General features: G+C 35.2%; 3 protein-coding genes across 3 annotated transcripts in view; 2 read left to right on the top strand and 1 right to left on the bottom strand.

The window, feature by feature from the left end:
• LOC127854273 (T-complex protein 1 subunit beta-like) overlaps positions 1–17,642 on the bottom strand; it is a 461,928-nt gene that overhangs the window by 235,998 nt on the left and 208,288 nt on the right. The window lies entirely within an intron of this gene.
• LOC127854265 (uncharacterized) overlaps positions 1–17,642 on the top strand; it is a 463,099-nt gene that overhangs the window by 247,971 nt on the left and 197,486 nt on the right. The gene's annotated exons all lie outside the window — the stretch shown is intronic.
• Positions 5,682–11,407, top strand: LOC127854266 (lanC-like protein 3). Its single transcript, XM_052389337.1, has 5 exons — positions 5,682–6,318; positions 7,855–7,975; positions 8,576–8,791; positions 9,508–9,684; positions 10,446–11,407. The coding sequence occupies exons 1-5, from the start codon at positions 5,803–5,805 to the stop codon at positions 10,634–10,636; spliced, it is 1,221 nt and encodes a 406-aa protein (XP_052245297.1). The 5' UTR covers positions 5,682–5,802; the 3' UTR covers positions 10,637–11,407.

The raw sequence follows: 17,642 nt of genomic DNA, 5'->3' as shown, positions 1-17,642 counted from the left end.
CATCTATGTGGCACTGAAATAAACATTAGGAATGTTGTTAAATCATACTAACATATCAGTAACTTGAACTCAAAGACTTGGGGTGTATCGCCTGACAGCAGATAGCTTATACCAAATATGAGTCGTGTTCTGAGAAAACTGAGCATAATGCATGTGCGTAAAGTGTCGTCCCGGATTAGCTTGTGCAGTCCACACAGGCAAATCAGGGATGACACTTTTTGTCTAAATGCGATTTTTGCTTAGAAGAGAATTCATTTAAACGAAAAAGGTCATAAAAGCGGAAAGTGTCATCCCTGATTAGCCTGTGCGGGCTAATCTGGGATGACACTACGCACATGCTTTATGACCATTTTTCTCAGAGCACAACTCATATGAACTATTATGTTGCCAAGTACACCTTTCACACTGGGAAGTCTTGATATCGTGCTTGGGACATCTATGAACATACAAACAAGAGGGCCATGATTGCCCCAACGCACTCACATGAGTTTCGTGTCAAACAGTTGTTGACACTTGACCTGGTGGCCTAGTTTTTGGACACGTGACTATGCCTTTGTACTGTGAAAAATGACATTCTAACGAAGATTCATTAGGATTTAGACATACTGGTACCTCTATGGAAGTAACAAGATTTTCTATGATAAGATCATGTGACCTAGTTTTAGGACGCACATGACCTCGAGTCATACTTGACCTTAATAATGTGAAGATTACCATTCTTGCAAAGTTTTATCAAGATAGAGTCCTAAATGTGACTTCTAGTGTTGTAAAAATTCTAAGATCTGACATGGGGACCTATTGTTTGGACACATGGGACCCAGAATCAATATCAGATATTGTCAAGGCGCACAGTGTGACCAAGTTTCATCTAAATTGAATCATTAATTTGGTCGCTAAAGCGGTTACAATTTTGTTCTTACATATGACGCGGTGAACTAGTTTTCGATGCACATGGCCCAGTTTCAAACTCAGCCCAGACATGAGCAAGGTTAACATTGTGACCTATTTCCATAAGTTGAGTCATAAAGGTTTTCCTCAGTTTCTAAATGCACTTATCCTTAATTCAAAATAAGTCCAGATATTGTCAGCATTAGGATTCAGACCAAGTTCCATGAAGATTGAGTAACAAATGAGGCCTTCATGTGGTAACAAGGCTTTTCTAAGATCTGACCTGGTGACCTAATTTTAAGACCCATGTGACCCAGATACGAACTCAGCATAATTTTTAAGACTTTGAAACGTTTTCAGCAAGTTGAAAAATGTGGCCTCTAGTGCCATAACAAGCAATAAGTTGACAACCATCATTCGACAGTATGAAATTTTAGACAACCAAGGTCACCTACCTCAACAAAAAGAGTAACACATACATGTTTCCTGACTCACTACTCAGGCAAGACAAAACAACACTTAAAATCATAGTTAACACTATCAATAAGAACAGGAAAATGTTTGTGTCTTAAAAGTACAGACGCAAAACCTAAAAATTGTACAATCTTACAAAAAATGTACACTTAACAACAACATGTTCTGGTCAATGCATATATTTCACGTAATTGCGCTACAGACTTTTTATAAAGAGTGTATAAAAAAGGATATAAATAAAATGAAAATATAAATATCAAAACAACATCAACACCCATGTAAAATATTAAAATAGTTATTATACAACTACTATTATGCCTCAATTGACTATGTGTAACTTAACACACAAATAAATACATTGTATGGAGATTGCAATACATTTTGCCAACACTTTCAGATAAAAAATACACAAATCACTAAGCTCACATTATGCGTTTGTTATACATGTACTTCTGTATTTCTAAATTTCCACTAAATCAGGAATCTGAATTCATAGTAATGTAATTCACATTTAAGTAAAATGATCTCAAACTTACATCTAACTATATATTGTATTAACCTGAACTGGATTCAAATTCAATGCAACATGTATCTAAACTCAGGCAAACTTTTCACACATTAAATTATTCTTTAATTAATGTGCAAGAAAAATTACAAAGTTCTTTCTCAAGAATTGGACTTCTATTAATAAGTGCTCATTCAAATACTTTGTAAATGAACCCCAAAATATTGTAAGCTAAGATACACAAGTTAAACAGATAGCAATTATGATCATGACATCAAATTACCACAAATGATGAATTAAAAGTTGTAAAAGAAATAGTGAAACATACGTGCTGAACACTGTTTAACACAAAACAATACTGACAAAACTGAAAATGTTCATTTGAATTCATTAAAAATAACTAAATTGTTCTAAACAAATTAAAATAAAAAATCTATTTTGTCTTCTTCGATTCCTGTTCATTGTTTACTTCCCTGTTCTCAACCCCTTCTTGTGATGTGCACTTTGAAGAACTGTCTTCTGCAGGTTTAATGGACTGCGCTTTTTACCTTTGCAGCTCTTGATAGTAGATCATTAGCCGGCAGGTCAGAAGCAAAACAAACACAATTGGCAGACTCATTCTTTGGTATCCATCTTTGATTTGATAGTTTGCTATTATGTCATTGACATTAACAAGGATCATAAGAACGTTGGCTGCAATTTTCAATGGTCCTGAAAGTTTATGAAAGAAAATGGTATAATAGAGTAACAATTTATTTAACTCTTTCACTACAAGGGAAAATAACAAAGTAAAACAATTTTATAAAAATCCTGTAAAACTACATCTTTTATCATCACCATACCTGGTATAAATACAAGAACGAGACCACAAGTGACCTCAGTTGCAGCTATAACTTTCCGGTATGTGTGGGCATTTGGTCGCCACGCTGTGAAACTCATAAGAGGAAATACTTTGGCCATCCGTATGTATTGTTTTCTCTGAAATGTACACAATGGAATGGATTTAAAGTAAAACGCGAAAACGCAAATTTAATTTTGGTACTTTTCATCACAAAAATAATCCATTTTGTTATGGAATGACCATAAAACTTAAAAATTCTTTTTTGAGCTGCACTACTTCAGGAACCCGTTTTTTATTTAAGCCAACTTACATACTTCAGAATGATAAAAGAAAACGCAAGAAGCATTAAATAAACAGTGGAACCAACAATAAAAAACAAAGAAAAATGGTTGAAACAAAATGGGACTAACATTTACTGGTTCAAGCCCCAATAGCCAATAAAATGAACTGTACAGTACAGTAATAAATGTATACTACAGTAATGCTATTAAGTTAATTAACACATATTTTAAATGCTACACAATGCTATGGTTGTGGAATTGGGCAAGTTGGATTATTGTTGATGTGACACACTAAAATAGGGTGAATACACGGTGCCTATACAGGGTCTTCCCCTTGCCGGGGCGCTTGAATTTCGAAATCAGAGTTCCCGGGGCGCTTGAAATTTTCCGATCAGTGTATTCTTCAGTAAAAGAAAGTGGAGATTGTCCAAAAAAATCAAGGTTTCCCTATCAGTGTATCAATATTCCCTGTTTTAAAAGAGCACTCGGTACCTACTTTCACAAGTAATCGCCATAAACACCACATGGGGTAATGGATAATCCACTGATAAGAGAATAGCATGACGCGCGTCTCGATTATTCTAGCCACATTACACGGTCATTTAAATGCTGACAAGGATGTATCTGGTAACTTTCCAGTCGTCAAACTGTGAAGTTCATCGTCCAATCGGTTACGCGAATGCTTATGAGGGCGGGGTTAACTATCGACCATTATTTTTGATTGACGTCGGGCATGAAGTAAGAGTTTATCGCAGCTTGATTAGCAAGAAGTTGTACCATTTGAGTAATATAAAACCGGTAATTAGTACAGTACAGAACATTAAAGACGGTTTCGGGCATCATCATCACACCTTTTTACTGTAAACAAGTTTTACCTATGACTCATAATTAATACGAGAAATTAATTGCAAGTGGTAAACAATTAATTATTATAGCGAGTAAGTTGTGCAAATGACTCCCAGTTACAATTATGTGATAACAATTAATTTAATTCCAGTACATGTATATTTCAACATGTCCATTTAAAGAACTGATTCACCTCGTTTTTCTGACATTTATTCGACACGTAATGCGCTTTAACAAATTTTCGTTGAATTAATTACGCACACTTGTAAATGTTTCGTCCGATAATCGATAGTTAGAAGCCTGATGATGGCAACCGGCCGTGATCCTCGTGGACAACGTGATTTTCATGCATAATTCCGTCAAAACATTTATTCGACTCGTAAAGTGTGTAAACAAATTATCGTTGAATTTATAACGCAACGGTTAATATTTGTTGAAATCTCAAATGGGAATAATTAAATTTGTAATCCAAAACCCATTACCGTAAGTCGATGTTAACGCGTTTTTAATCCGAAACACACTTCCGAATGTAAATGTTACCGCAACGTTAAATATTTTTGCTTCAAATTAGCAGTGCAAATTTATTTTGTGTCGAATCTTTTTCTCAATTAAAAAGAGCGCGAAAATTATGCAGCATGTACAACGTCGCGTCTATTGCATACAAATTGTGTGTATTGAGCGTTTTAACAAGCACACAACAGGTCAGGGGATTGACGCATATTCAGAGGCAATATTTCATCAAATCTATAAATAGTCACTTAAAAAATGGCAAGGTTTGTGTTAAAGAAATAACTGAAAGCTTTTATCGTAAATATTTACCAGAAAGAGATTGATATAAACGGGATTATCGGGTAATAAATAGAAACTTGAATAATAGTAAGTATACAGTAATAGAGTCGGGTTGAAACGGATGTATTGGGGAATCGTTCGAGTCGGGAGTTTACTATCTGTGCGGAAAAGTTTTAAAACAATTAAACAATATAAAAAAAATATATTTTTAAATGACTGGGGGATTTTTTTGATGGTGATGTACAATGGAGACGCAAAAATCTTGACCAAACTGGATTGAGTTATGAAACCCATTAATCTAAACACATGTCTCTTATAAGCGTTTGTACACCGAGAGCTGATTAGCAAGAGTAAGATTTGAGCAAACAACAGACCGATCAGAGGTTGCAATTTGTTGTGATATATTCAAGCACTGAATAATAATGATAAGACAATCAAGCATCATGGCAACAATTATTTGATCGTAAAGGCAAAAAGGTACAGCTCTGCTCAAACTACTCAAGTCTGAACATATGAAATTACCAATAATGTATTCAATAGCACTATTTGTATTAAGATTTAAACTGATACTCCTTCAAGATATAGAAGGACTTTGTTTGTGATTGCATGGACGTAAAAATACTAAGCGAAGTTTGTTGTAATGTCCAACAGAAGATAAAATCTAAGAACATTGCCCCACCCACACGGTTTTTGCATGTAAAAATTATTTCAACAATCTATTAGTTGCTTACCATTTCCCGATATAGATCCAAACTTATTGCAGGTGACAGTTTAAGCAGGCCTATGAAGATAAAAAATAGACCGAGAGTTACTGCAAGTACTCTAAGCACAAAAGATGCCATGATTCGCCTTGCTTGCTGCTCACCAAAAAACCGGAAGTTTACACTCTGAAAATGAATGAGTAGAAGTGAATGAATATACATTTTTCGCCAATAATAATATATAACATAGATTGACATATGTTTTTACTGTACATTTCTTTCATGTTAGGGTGTTTTTGACGCGAATTGTGTCATGTAATGTAATATGTTTTACAGTTTGATTTTCATTATTATTTTACGTTTCTACTTTCACTTTCGGTTTCAGCAGCACAAAAAATACACAGAGATTTAGTCAGTATATTTTTGTAGCTTTTAACCTGAAGGAGATATTTACAAACTTTTGCAGCAAAAGTTAGCATGAGATTCTTTCAAAACAAGTTCCCCGATTACCAGGAAGGTGGTAAGGTTGAAATAGACCCCTCAAAATGGGTTCCCCAAATTTACTCAATTGTAGAATCCATACAAGAGGGCATGCCCCCTGTCTTTGACAACTGTGATGGCGGCATTTATGTCGGAAATTCAGGTATAGCGTACATGTTTTACTACATTGCACAAAATGATGCATTCAAGGACAAGCGTTCTTCATTCTTGGAACAAGCTGTATTGTATGCCAATATGGCAAATAGTTCAAACTATGGCCAGGATAAAGCATCATTCATCTTAGGAGCTGCTGGAGTGCATACCGTCACAAGTCTAGTTTATGATGCCATAGGGTCACCACAGATTGCAGGAAAATGCTTGGAGGAATTTGCAGAACTCTCGAAAATTTGTTCACCAATAAATTTTCTGAGGTGTGGTTCAGATGAGTTGTTTGTGGGCAGAGCTGGTTACTTGTGTGGCGTTCTCAATCTGCGACAGAAACTTAAAAACCAGGTAAGGTGAAATTTAAACCCTATTGGTGATTTTTATGCATTTCACTTTAAAGTAGGACTTCTAAACTTAAAGTATTATTTTAAAAAATTTCTTTTTTTGTATGTATACGTTTACCAAAATATTAAACGGGCCTTTTCACAGATTTTGGCATGTATTGAAGTTTGTCATTTAACGCTTTATATTGATAAATGTAAACATTTGATCTAAAAATCTCTAGCAAAAACAATAATAAAATTAAAGAAAAACAGTAACCCTCAACTGGGCTCGAACCACTGACCCCTTTAGTAAACGTCTATCCCTTAGACCACTTGGCCAACTGTTCTCATACTATGATGAATGTATTTTATACTTTATATAAGCAATCCTCGCAGTGTCACAAAATTTAACATTCTAACACGACACGCGACTTGTTTTCTATAGACAAAGAAGGAAATCAAGTGTGGGTTATTCTGCAATAACTTATGGGCGGAGCTTAATGTTTCGAAAATAGTTCCGAATAAATAAAGAAAATATTGCAGTAAAATGCACGTGCTAAAACCCGCTCTAAAACGTCTACAAAAAATGTTATTTGTTAGGGAACGTAATTCAGAAAACATTTATAGCATGTCAGCTTTCCAGTAGCATCAATACACGTGACGTCATTAAGTTTCTACGATTGTTGTTTTCAATGAAAGTGACGTCATTTGCAAAATATTTATGAATGACAATGACGTCATATGTTTGTACAATCCAATGACGTCACTAAATAGTGAACTTAGTACTAAGAAGGGCGGGGTATTGAAAAATATAGTTCACGTCCTAAAGCTTGAACCAAATCAATCAGAATCGTGTTACGGTGTTAGAATCGAAATAATATTTTTATATTATGGTTTGTTGTCGAATAACCCACAGTAAGTTGTATAGATGCGTGTTATCAAATCACTCGTGCTTCGCACTCGTGATTTAATTCCTACGCATCTTTACTCCTTTCTGTGGGTTATTCGACAACAAACCATGATAGAAAAATATTATTTGTTAAACAACAACAAAACTCTCCAAATTATTACATCGTTTCGCATTGCACTGCTTTATAATTTTCAGGTTTTTAAATCATCAAAAGATGCATATAATGGATATTTTAGAGCATGGTTAATGTTCAGTATTACTGTTTCCTCGCAAATATAACTACAAGGAAAATTTGTGAATCTGAAACAATTTTTTTAAATTTTGTCAATTTACAAAAACTTGAAAAGATCCCTTTAATACTCAATAAATTCAATCATTTTATGTTTTCATGGAATGACTTGAAACAGTCAGTTCTTAAACATAGTTATATTGCAGTGGATAAAGTCTCCTTTTCATGAGATTGTGAGTTCAAGTTCTAATCATGGAGTTTTAATAATTCAATAATTTAATAACTTAATACCAGGCATTGTGGCCCATTAAACAAAAAAAAAATGTCACTGTAAATATCTGCCTTCACAATCCAGTTTTAAATAAATACTTAAAAAAACATAATCATTTTAAAAACTAAGCATTCTAAAATTTGTTTTTCAGACTGTACCAGATGATGTAGTTAACCAGCTGTGTTCCGTAACAGTGGCATCTGGTCAGCAATACAGGGGCAAAAATCCATCTGTGCCACTGATGTATTCTTACTACGACACAGAATATTTAGGTTTATTCAATACTTGTATCTTTGTTTATGTACTGATTTCATTAAAATTTAAATTGATAATTTGTCTTTAATGTATTACTTTCTTGTATGAAATACAGATAAAACAAACATGTATAAATAGGTCTGGAATAGACATTCTCTGGAACTTTCTTATGAAAACTATTGTGTCATTTATGTATTTTTTAAATACTATTAGTAAGGGGACAGTATATAGATCACCTCATTTTATCAGGCAAGTCCCTATCTACATATTTCTAATGTTAACCTTTGTGAAAATAATTAATATCTTAAATGTATAAACATCATTTGCTGATTTAGGTATTTTAATAGTTTCAATCATTCATTTGATCTGTTGCAAAATCTGTAGATATGTTATATGATAACTCAAATAAAAAATTATTATTCACAAGGAAAATTGTGTTTGAAAATTTCACTGAAATAATATGTTGGTTAGAACGCAAGGTTCTATTTGCCTTCTTTGCGCATGAAGTGCATACTGATGGCACATTCTGATGTTCTAAGCATGGTAAATGGCTGAAGTGAAAAGAATCCTTAGGAACTTGAAGGCCTTAAGTCCTTGACATCAAACTGTCTTTCCAGGTGCTGCTCATGGTGTCTCCTCCATCCTGCAGATGTTGATCAGTTTCCCCAGCTTTGTGAAGTCCAGCCATGAGACAGAAGCCCTGTTGCGGTCCGCAGTAGACTTCATGCTATCCCTAGAGCAGGAGAACTTCAACTACCCACCTGCAATGGATGAGGTAAAAAGGCGGCGACCCGATAAGGAAGAGCTTGTGCACTGGTGCCATGGAGCCCCTGGTGAGTGGACAGGTCTTTATAATTGAGCCTTACTTTGGGAAAATGGGGTTAAATGCATGTGTGTTAAGTGTCGTCCCAGATTAGCCTGTGGAGGCTTCACAGGCTAATCAGGATGTACACTTTCTTCTTTTATGGTGTTTGCTTTTGTAAAGAAACAAAAAAGTCTCTTCTTTAAAAAAATCCAGTTGTATGGGAAATGTGTCGTCTATGATTAGCCTGTGTGGACTGCACAGGCTGTGTGGACTGCACAGGCTGTGTGGACTGCACAGGCTTATCATGGATGACACTATATCCAAATGCATTAAGCCCTGTTTTCATTAAAAGTGGCTCAATTTTAAGTTTATTGATAAATTGTTTAAGAGACTTTGGTCTGATACCCTGGTTCCTAGAATTCATGTAGATGCAGCATTGGTATAAATTGATTTTCTGTTCAAACCATAACATGTATCACGAATTGCTGCTATTTCTGTCATATTTTATAAATTTTGGCCACAGTTTTCTTGTGTTGCAGTGATCACATCTGGTTGTTCCATATGGTTGCAGATTAATTGTATGTTATAGCATTATCAAAAGTTAACATTCAACATATTATTGTTATTCTATGATTTGTTTGCATGTGCATAAAGTAATGACCTTGTTTGCACTTTACACTTGATGCACATGCATTTAGCCCAGTTTTCCCAGAATTAGTCTCCATTTGTTCTTAATGTTTGCAGGTGTAGTGTATCTGTTTGCGCGAGCCTACAAGGTCTGGGGTGACCAGAAGTATCTTGATGTTAGCCTGCGCTGTGGGGAACTGACCTGGCAGAGGGGCCTGCTGAAAAAGGGGCCAGGGATCTGTCATGGGGTGGCAGGCAGCGGATATGTCTTCCTGCTGCTATACAGATTAACAGGTTTCAATCTTATTATTCTCACTTGTTGTGTATCACCTAATAGAGATGCTTTAGTTATTTTTGAAAGACTGATTTGTTTCTCTTATGATACTAATGTGGTAAGTTGGCTTGCTAACAAGATTCTTACAGTATGTCAGTAGTTTTTCAATATTTCTCTAACCTTCTCCAAGCCCAATAATTGTTGTCTGATCTTTACTAAACATCATGAAAATGTGCCGGTGTGTAAACTAAAGTTCTCTAGACCTAGTTCAATTATTACGGAATTCACCTCATGAACTGAATTTTGGCCCTTGAATTTTCTCAAATTTGCATGTTCAATATTTATGTTTAAAGTAATACAAATTTATCTCTGCCAAATTCAATAACTAGACAGATAACTCCAAGAATAATTTAGAAATAGCTTGTTAATTAGCAGAAAAGATTTGTTTTCATTTATACTATTTCTTGTTTATGTTTAACATTTCACAACTGATCATCAGCAATATATGTTAACAATTTCTGTTAACCTATTTAATAAACCTCTTGTTTAACTCTTTCCCACTCAGAGGCAAATAGAAAATGGCTATGTGCAAACAGCATACAACCTGAACAGACTGCGAGTAACTCGCAGTCTGTTCAGGTTTTGTGCTTTTTGCTGCTCATCAGTATCTAAGGTCTTTCATTAAATTTAACTTTCTACAAACGCGTCAAAATACATATCCAAGTGGTAAATGGTTAAAAGTTTGTTTGACAATACTGCCTTGTAACAACCTATACTCCAGGGGATCAAAAGCATCTGCATCGAGCCCTGAAGTTTGCCGAGTTCCTGTTTATGCCCGAGTTCCAACAAGCGCGAATCCCTGACAGTCCATACTCGCTGTATGAGGGATGGGCTGGAACAGTGTGTTTTCTGGCCGATCTACTCCAGCCAGAGAAAGCAGAATTCCCGTTCTTCAATGTTTTCATGGAGTGAGGCACAAATGGAACTGTTTTTTGGACATGTTTGATTGGTTTAGTGTTTTCTTGTAGAAAGGCACGAATATAACTGTTTTTGAAGGTTTTTGATTGGTTTTAGGTTTTCTTGGAGTGAGGAACCATTGAAACTGTTTTTGGGAGGCTTTTAAATTGGTTTTGGAGATGATTTTATAATCCATAATTGTCCAATTCTTACAGTTCTGTAGCTCTCATGCTTTTCGAAATAAAGTGAAAAGGCCTTTAGACTAGCTTGCATGACTTTACTCTTTGTAGAATTAAAATTATCTACAAAAAAGGGCAACATTTTAAATAAATCATGACAATGAAAACAAGATCAGACAGATTTAGAAACAAAAATTAACAAACCATAATCAACATGTGTATCAGTACACTGATTTTTCAGATAATGTTAAGTACTGCTTTCAATACCTTTGATCGTGCTGTTGTGTTTTTATTGTATTTCTGTATTTATTGTAAAAACATGGTTGTATGAACGTTGTATATAACTTCGGGATAGGCATTTTCATTGTTGGTAACAAGATCTGTAACTGTTGTAGCTGTAGCTGTTGTTAGCTCCCTTTGACCAAAACTACTGAGGTAGTCAGTTATTTGTTTAGTATATGAGTATCACTCTGGGGAAATGGAGCATATCGCATGTATTAAAGGAAATCTCTTCTTAACGAAACATCCACGATTTGTGGAAAGTGTTATTCCTGATTAGCCTGTGCAGACTGAATTAAACCCTGTTTTCACGGAGCAAGGCTCATTTATTTGCGCCACTCGTGAAAATATTATTTTTTATGATCACTCGTGAATTAAAATCGATATTCCACCAAATCCAAAAAATATCCTCTATATCATTGCTTAGTTAGGTTGTTTATCATATGCAATTACATTATGAACAGGTGCATGTCATAAAAAATTATGTAGCTTTATTAGATGTATTAAGAATAAAAAACCAACAAAAAACGGTACGTAGCTTTTTAAACATACACTCGCAGACATTTCATGTTCAATTTGTATTGTTAATATTATTGTTGATGTTTGATTGTTTGTCAAATACGCAGTTTCTACCTAACTATTTAGTGATTGTTTTATCATTTTCACTTCTATAGTTTTGTATTTGTTTTCATTTAATGATTAATAAACACACAGACTGCGATTATCAGATAGATTTTTATAATTATGGTTGAACAGAATGGGGCGGAAAGTTTATTCTTGGCTAAAGCATATACAGCTCATGCCAAATACATACAATAACATAAATACGCATAGATCTGCATACTTTGTAAATGGCAGTCATAAATATTATGCTTTCTGAACTGAAAACACATTGTATTTACTGAAAAATGTGGAGATTTTTTATTTTTAAATTAATAAAAATTGTCACAATACTATATTCACAGTAACATACACTGAGAGTTTTGCCGGTGTATACGTTTTTATGCCCACTTTCTAAGAAAAGGGGGCATATAGTGATCGGACTGTCCCTCTGTCCGTCTGTCTGTCTGTCCATCTTTCCGTCACACTTTGCGTTTAGGTTTGAAAAATGCTCATAACTTCTATGTCCCTTGAGATATAACCTTCATATTTGGTATGCATGTGTATATGGACAAGGCCTTTCCATACGCACAAATTTGTTTACCCCTGTGACCTTGACCTTCGACTTAGGGTCCGCGCTTATGTTTCAAAATCTGTGTTTAGGTTTCGAAAAATGCTCATAACTTCTATGTCCCTAGAGGTATAACCTTCATATTTGGTATGCATGTGTATATGTACAAGGCCTTTCCACAGGCACAATTTTTTTTAACCCTGTGACCTTGACCTTGAACTTAGGGTCTGCGTTTAGGTTTCGAACTTTGCGTTTAGGTTTCGAAAAATGCTCATAACTTCTATGTCCCTTGAGATAAAACTTTCATATTTGGTATGCATGTGTATATGGACAAGGCCTTTCCATACGCACAAAAATTTTGACCCCTGTGACCTTGACCTTGAAGTTAGGGTCCGCGTTTAGGTTTCGAAATCTGCGTTTAGGTTTCGAAAAATGCTATAAACTTCTATGTCCCTTGAGATATAACCTTCATATTTGGTATGCATGTGTATATGGACAAGGCCTTTCCATACGCACACAAATTTTGACCCCTGTGACCTTGACCTTGAAGTTAGGGTCCGCGTTTAGGTTTCGAAATCTGCGTTTCGGTTTTGAAAAAAGCTCATAACTTCTATCAAGCGTTTATAGGGGGCATAAGTCATCCTATGGTGACAGCTCTTGTTGTGTTCTAGGTTATATCTTGATACGGGCCTTGGAAAACCAAGCTTAATGAATGTGTGCATGTGTTAAAAGGTATCGTCTCAGATTAGCCTGTGCAGTTCGTACATGCTTATATGGGAAAACACGTTCCGAGAAGATACGATTACAATTCACAAGAGGCTTCCTTTACATGAAAAAAATACTTAAAGTTGAAGTGTCACATTAAGCCTGTGCAGTCTGCACCTGCTATTGTTGGAAGATACTTTAATGTACATGCATTAAGCCCGGCTTTCCCAGAACGCGGTTAAATTAATCAAGAGTAAATGCGAACCATTTCTGTAAATAACTTACACAACGATCCAGAATGTATGGACGGTTAATTCAGTGAATAAGACGAATTGTTTAGCTTTGCGCAAATGAACTGTAGTAGAGCGTAGACTTTTAAAGATAGTGCTTTCAACGCATCTACCGCACACATTATCTGTCTGAAATATTTCATTTCCTTGTTTACGGAAACACACACAATTTCGTGCTTAAACGTGCTAATTTATTGGCGTCGCACTGAAGTGCGGCGACTAGTATGTAATACGTGTTTTTTTTTCGCTTATGGGAGAAGTTATTTTACGGATCAATGTATATATTTTTGTTGTCAGAATATCTTGCATAGTGGTGATTTTTTGTGTAAATTAGTTTAAATAAGTACTGCATTTGTGCCTATTACATTTACTACAACATTTATTGCCAATAATGCAAAGCTAATTCTTTTAATTAATAACTGATCACAGGGACTGGGCAATAATAAAAGATCACAGGGAGTGGGCAAATACGCGAACCGGTGAAACTTTCTGGTTTTGTATAAAAACAAAACTTCTTTAATCCACTATCATAGCAACCACCTAGTTACTAATAAAGGTGCTATAGAGCGCGAAATGCGACACGTATTATTAATTGTTATAATGAGTCTTGATAAAGGAAGCAGCCGCTTATCAATGAGGAGCACTATCACATCACCTCAGTCTCATTACTATCAAGTCCTCCTACAGGTTTTTTTAAGAACCACATATAGAAGGCCGCGGGCCTGACCCGTATCTTGCCAGTGGTATGGACCCTTTGGTATGGACCTTTAACCCCGCTCACTATCCAGCGTTTAAACTTCCGGGTTTACATTTAAACCGACTATTAATAGCTTATTAATATCTTAGTTAGAAGGTGATTTTTCAAGCGGTTCCGTTGTGTAGTGGTTACACGCTGGCTTCACATGTGAGAGGCCCAATGTTCGAGCCCCAGTAGAATCAAATTATTTTATTTGTGTTCTATGTTAACTTTTTGTTTTGATGTAGACATTTTAATTTAAATAAATATGCAGTTTTATTGTAACTATTTTTTTGTTTTTATTATGCCCATGAAAAATATGTGTGAGAGGGTGGAGGGGGGGGGTCGTAAACACATTAAAACTTTTACAGTGTTTTCATATCAATGAGTACTCAACCCCTATCGTAAATGAGCAACGTAAGAATAAGTTCTGAATCATCTCCCCTTGAAGTTGAGAAAAAATATGAAATTACGCTTACAAGATGAAGCAGATTTTTTAAAACCTACACAGTTCTGTTCCATTAATGAAAACTGCACACGGATGCCAGTAAAAAAGAGGAAACCAATGTAAATAAAATGAACTATGAAATATTTGGCGGTTACAACACAAAATCAAAGATAAAGGTTATTTGGGAGTTATAACACAATATCATAGATAATGGTTATTTGGGGGTTATAACACAAAATCATAGATAATGGTTATACCAGTATCTTTTTCTATTTTGTTTAAAATAATCGGCCAATATATTAATATTAGCAGTAGAAAAAAAATCGCTCCATGTAACTTCATTGAGTGCCTTTTACACTGAAACTTCCGACGCCCTTTGATGCTTTGCATCAATACTTATCTTGTATTTCTCTTGCATGAAAATCAGTTATTCGAATGGATGAGATTAATATCGGTGAATATGATTTTAGTTGCTAAAAGTAACACCATGTTTTGCACGATTTCGTCTTTGTAAGCCCCGTGCATGTGTAGCCCGTATTACGCAGCCTTAATAGTTAATAATAGCACCCTCTTGAGTCAAATGTGACACAACAACCACCTAACATTTGCATTAGATATGCAAATGTCCGAAGGTAATAAATTGATGATCCCCTAATGCCCGCTTTCTTTTCTCTTAACCATATAGCACGCATAACTAACCGGATTTCACCCAAGGGTTCATTACCACTTTCCACCGATTAAGCGATAAAGGGACATGTTTTGGTGGTTATAACGCGGGCAATCTGCATAAATGACTGTTCCAAAATCACTTTAGATTGTCCGATGATAGCAGGTATGATAAATACCAACATTTTCATTTCGTTTTATCGACAGTCATTATCTGACCCGTGGCTATCTATACTTCTTTGAAAAACTGTGTACCGGGTACATGTAATATAGACTGGTCTGGTTTCAAACGTTACTGTAAAATAGCCATGCCTGCGTTATTAATATGGTGCTAATTGCATTAAGTCCATGTAATATTCTTTCAAATTTTTACAAAATAGAGTAGACCAAATCAGTGCTAACAGGTTCCACAAGTATCGATATGTGATCAGAATTGTTAATATATTAAAAGTTATTAATCTGGGAATTTTGATTTCATACAGATATTAACCCTTTCAGCGCTGGAACCGGATTTTAAAGGCCTTTGCAAACAGTTTGGATCCAGATGAGACGCCACAGAACGTGGCGTCTCATCAGGATCCAAACTGTTTGCTATTCTGATAGTATTCTTTGAAAAAAATCGAAGAAAATGCTAATTTTAGAAATTAAGCAGACGACATTTTAGCAGACGACAAATTTCCCAGCATGCAAAGGGTTAAGTTATACTCGTATAATGTGTTATGAATGTATATGAGTCGCGCTCTGCCAAACCGGGTATAAGGCACGTGCGTACAAAGTGTTCCAGTATAAGCCTGTGCAGTCTACACAAGATTCTTTGGGGCGACACTTTCCGCTTGCATGGTGTTTTTGGTTTAAAGGAAGTCTCTTACGAAATCTAGTCCAGGCGGAGGGTGTCGCCCCTGCTTAGCATGTGCCGTCTGTAAAGGCTAATCTCTACATGCTGTGCACGATACTTGGAGTTCGTGCATTAAGTCCGGGTTTTCGAGAGCGGAGTGAATTCGCATTTCATGAATTTGTTAATTTGACAGGAAGTATATTACGCATTATTTGTTTACATATTATACGGTCATTTAACAAAGTTAATTATTTTCGTTTTCTTAACAATGAAAGAGATGCAAATAAATGTTGTCTTTTTCAATCCAATCCTGTTTCGGATGAATAGGAATGCGAGTGGATAAAGCGTATTAAATTACATTCGTCTATACTTACATAATTTTATTCATTTTTATCCGCGATTTCAACAGAGCCCTAGATTCGAAAAATGTGTGACGCGCGAATCTAACTTTGGTCATTATACTTTATGTATCATATACGTGAAATTATATAGAGAGAGGTCGACTTTACTGTAAATTATTGGTAGATAATAAATAAAAAGGACAGCGATGGGAACATACATACATGTGCGCTCGGCCGTCACATTAGCGTGCTAATCAGAGACAGTATTTTCGCTATTTCTACTTACGAAAAACATTTGTAACGCAAGGCCGCAATGAAATCGCGCGGTGATGGACGTCTTTATTGTTAGTTAATAATTTTATTTACCTATTGGACCTTGGTCGTGGTAGATTTTGTGACTGAAAAACCTCGATGCGCTGTCAAATTTGACAGGCGGGCGGTACACTGGACAGTGGACTAACTACCGTTGTACTTTTTGCTGGACTAATTTAATAATAAAACGCGTTAATATAGCTATAGGCTTCAGTTATGTGGAGCGCGCGCTAAATATTCTACTTTTGGATTAGAATTCCGGCTTGAAAGTGATTGGGTGACAAATGAGAATCCGCTACACTTCAACGGGAAAGTAGTGTTCCAACAATTATTCAAATTTTAATAAATGATGTTTCTTCTTTGGATCACCATCACATTTAAACACTAAATTAATGTGTTTGATACACGAGCGAGTGATGTGATGTAGATTTACACGATTATTATTGAGAACTTATCAAAAGACTTAATATAAAATTTATAAACAAAAATAGAGTTTTTGCAAATGTTGACGTAACATTAGTATATTGCAATTAGACAGTGTTAACCGTTTTGCAACAGAAGTTTCCAAATTCTAGGTTTTCTTCAATTAAGTACGAAATCACTTTATATACACATTCTGTGTTTTTTCATCACATTAAATCATGACTTTCATCGTCTGTAATTTGTTGGTCGAAAATACACTTCTGTCTTATTTTGAAAAAGAAAATCCGTAAATACAACATTTGAAATTTTCTTTCACCGCTTCCAATCATTTGGAATCAATTAGTATATATGTGATGTTTTGGTCTAAAAACGTGTGTATTGCGAAATGGGCAGTAACACAAAAATTCACATTGCAATGAGCCATTTCAACACGTTTATTTTTCAATAATATTATTGTGTTTCTGGGTTATCTTAACTTAAGTACAAAATTGATTGAAATCACTTTGTATACACATTTTGTTTTATCGTATATCTCACAGTTATATCTCTCTTTAGAATAATATTCTTTAAACACGACAATTGAAACTTCCGTTTTACCGTTACCAATCTATTTGAAATAATAATTACATGCGTGAT

The sequence above is a fragment of the Dreissena polymorpha genome, chromosome 12 (assembly GCF_020536995.1).
Source record: "Dreissena polymorpha isolate Duluth1 chromosome 12, UMN_Dpol_1.0, whole genome shotgun sequence".
In the NCBI taxonomy this organism is placed as follows: Eukaryota; Metazoa; Mollusca; class Bivalvia; order Myida; family Dreissenidae; genus Dreissena; species Dreissena polymorpha.
The sequence above is the reverse complement of the archived record's forward strand: the minus strand, read 5'-3'. Positions and strand labels throughout refer to the sequence as shown.

Excerpts from the sequence above, each read along its gene's own strand:
- LOC127854266 (XM_052389337.1), top strand. The coding sequence starts at position 5,803 with ATGAGATTCTTTCAAAACAAGTTCCCCGATTACCAGGAAGGTGGTAAG. Across the intron at positions 8,792-9,507 it reads CTGGTGCCATGGAGCCCCTG|GTGTAGTGTATCTGTTTGCG; the intron begins GTGAGTGGACAG and ends TAATGTTTGCAG. Across the intron at positions 9,685-10,445 it reads GCTGCTATACAGATTAACAG|GGGATCAAAAGCATCTGCAT; the intron begins GTTTCAATCTTA and ends CCTATACTCCAG.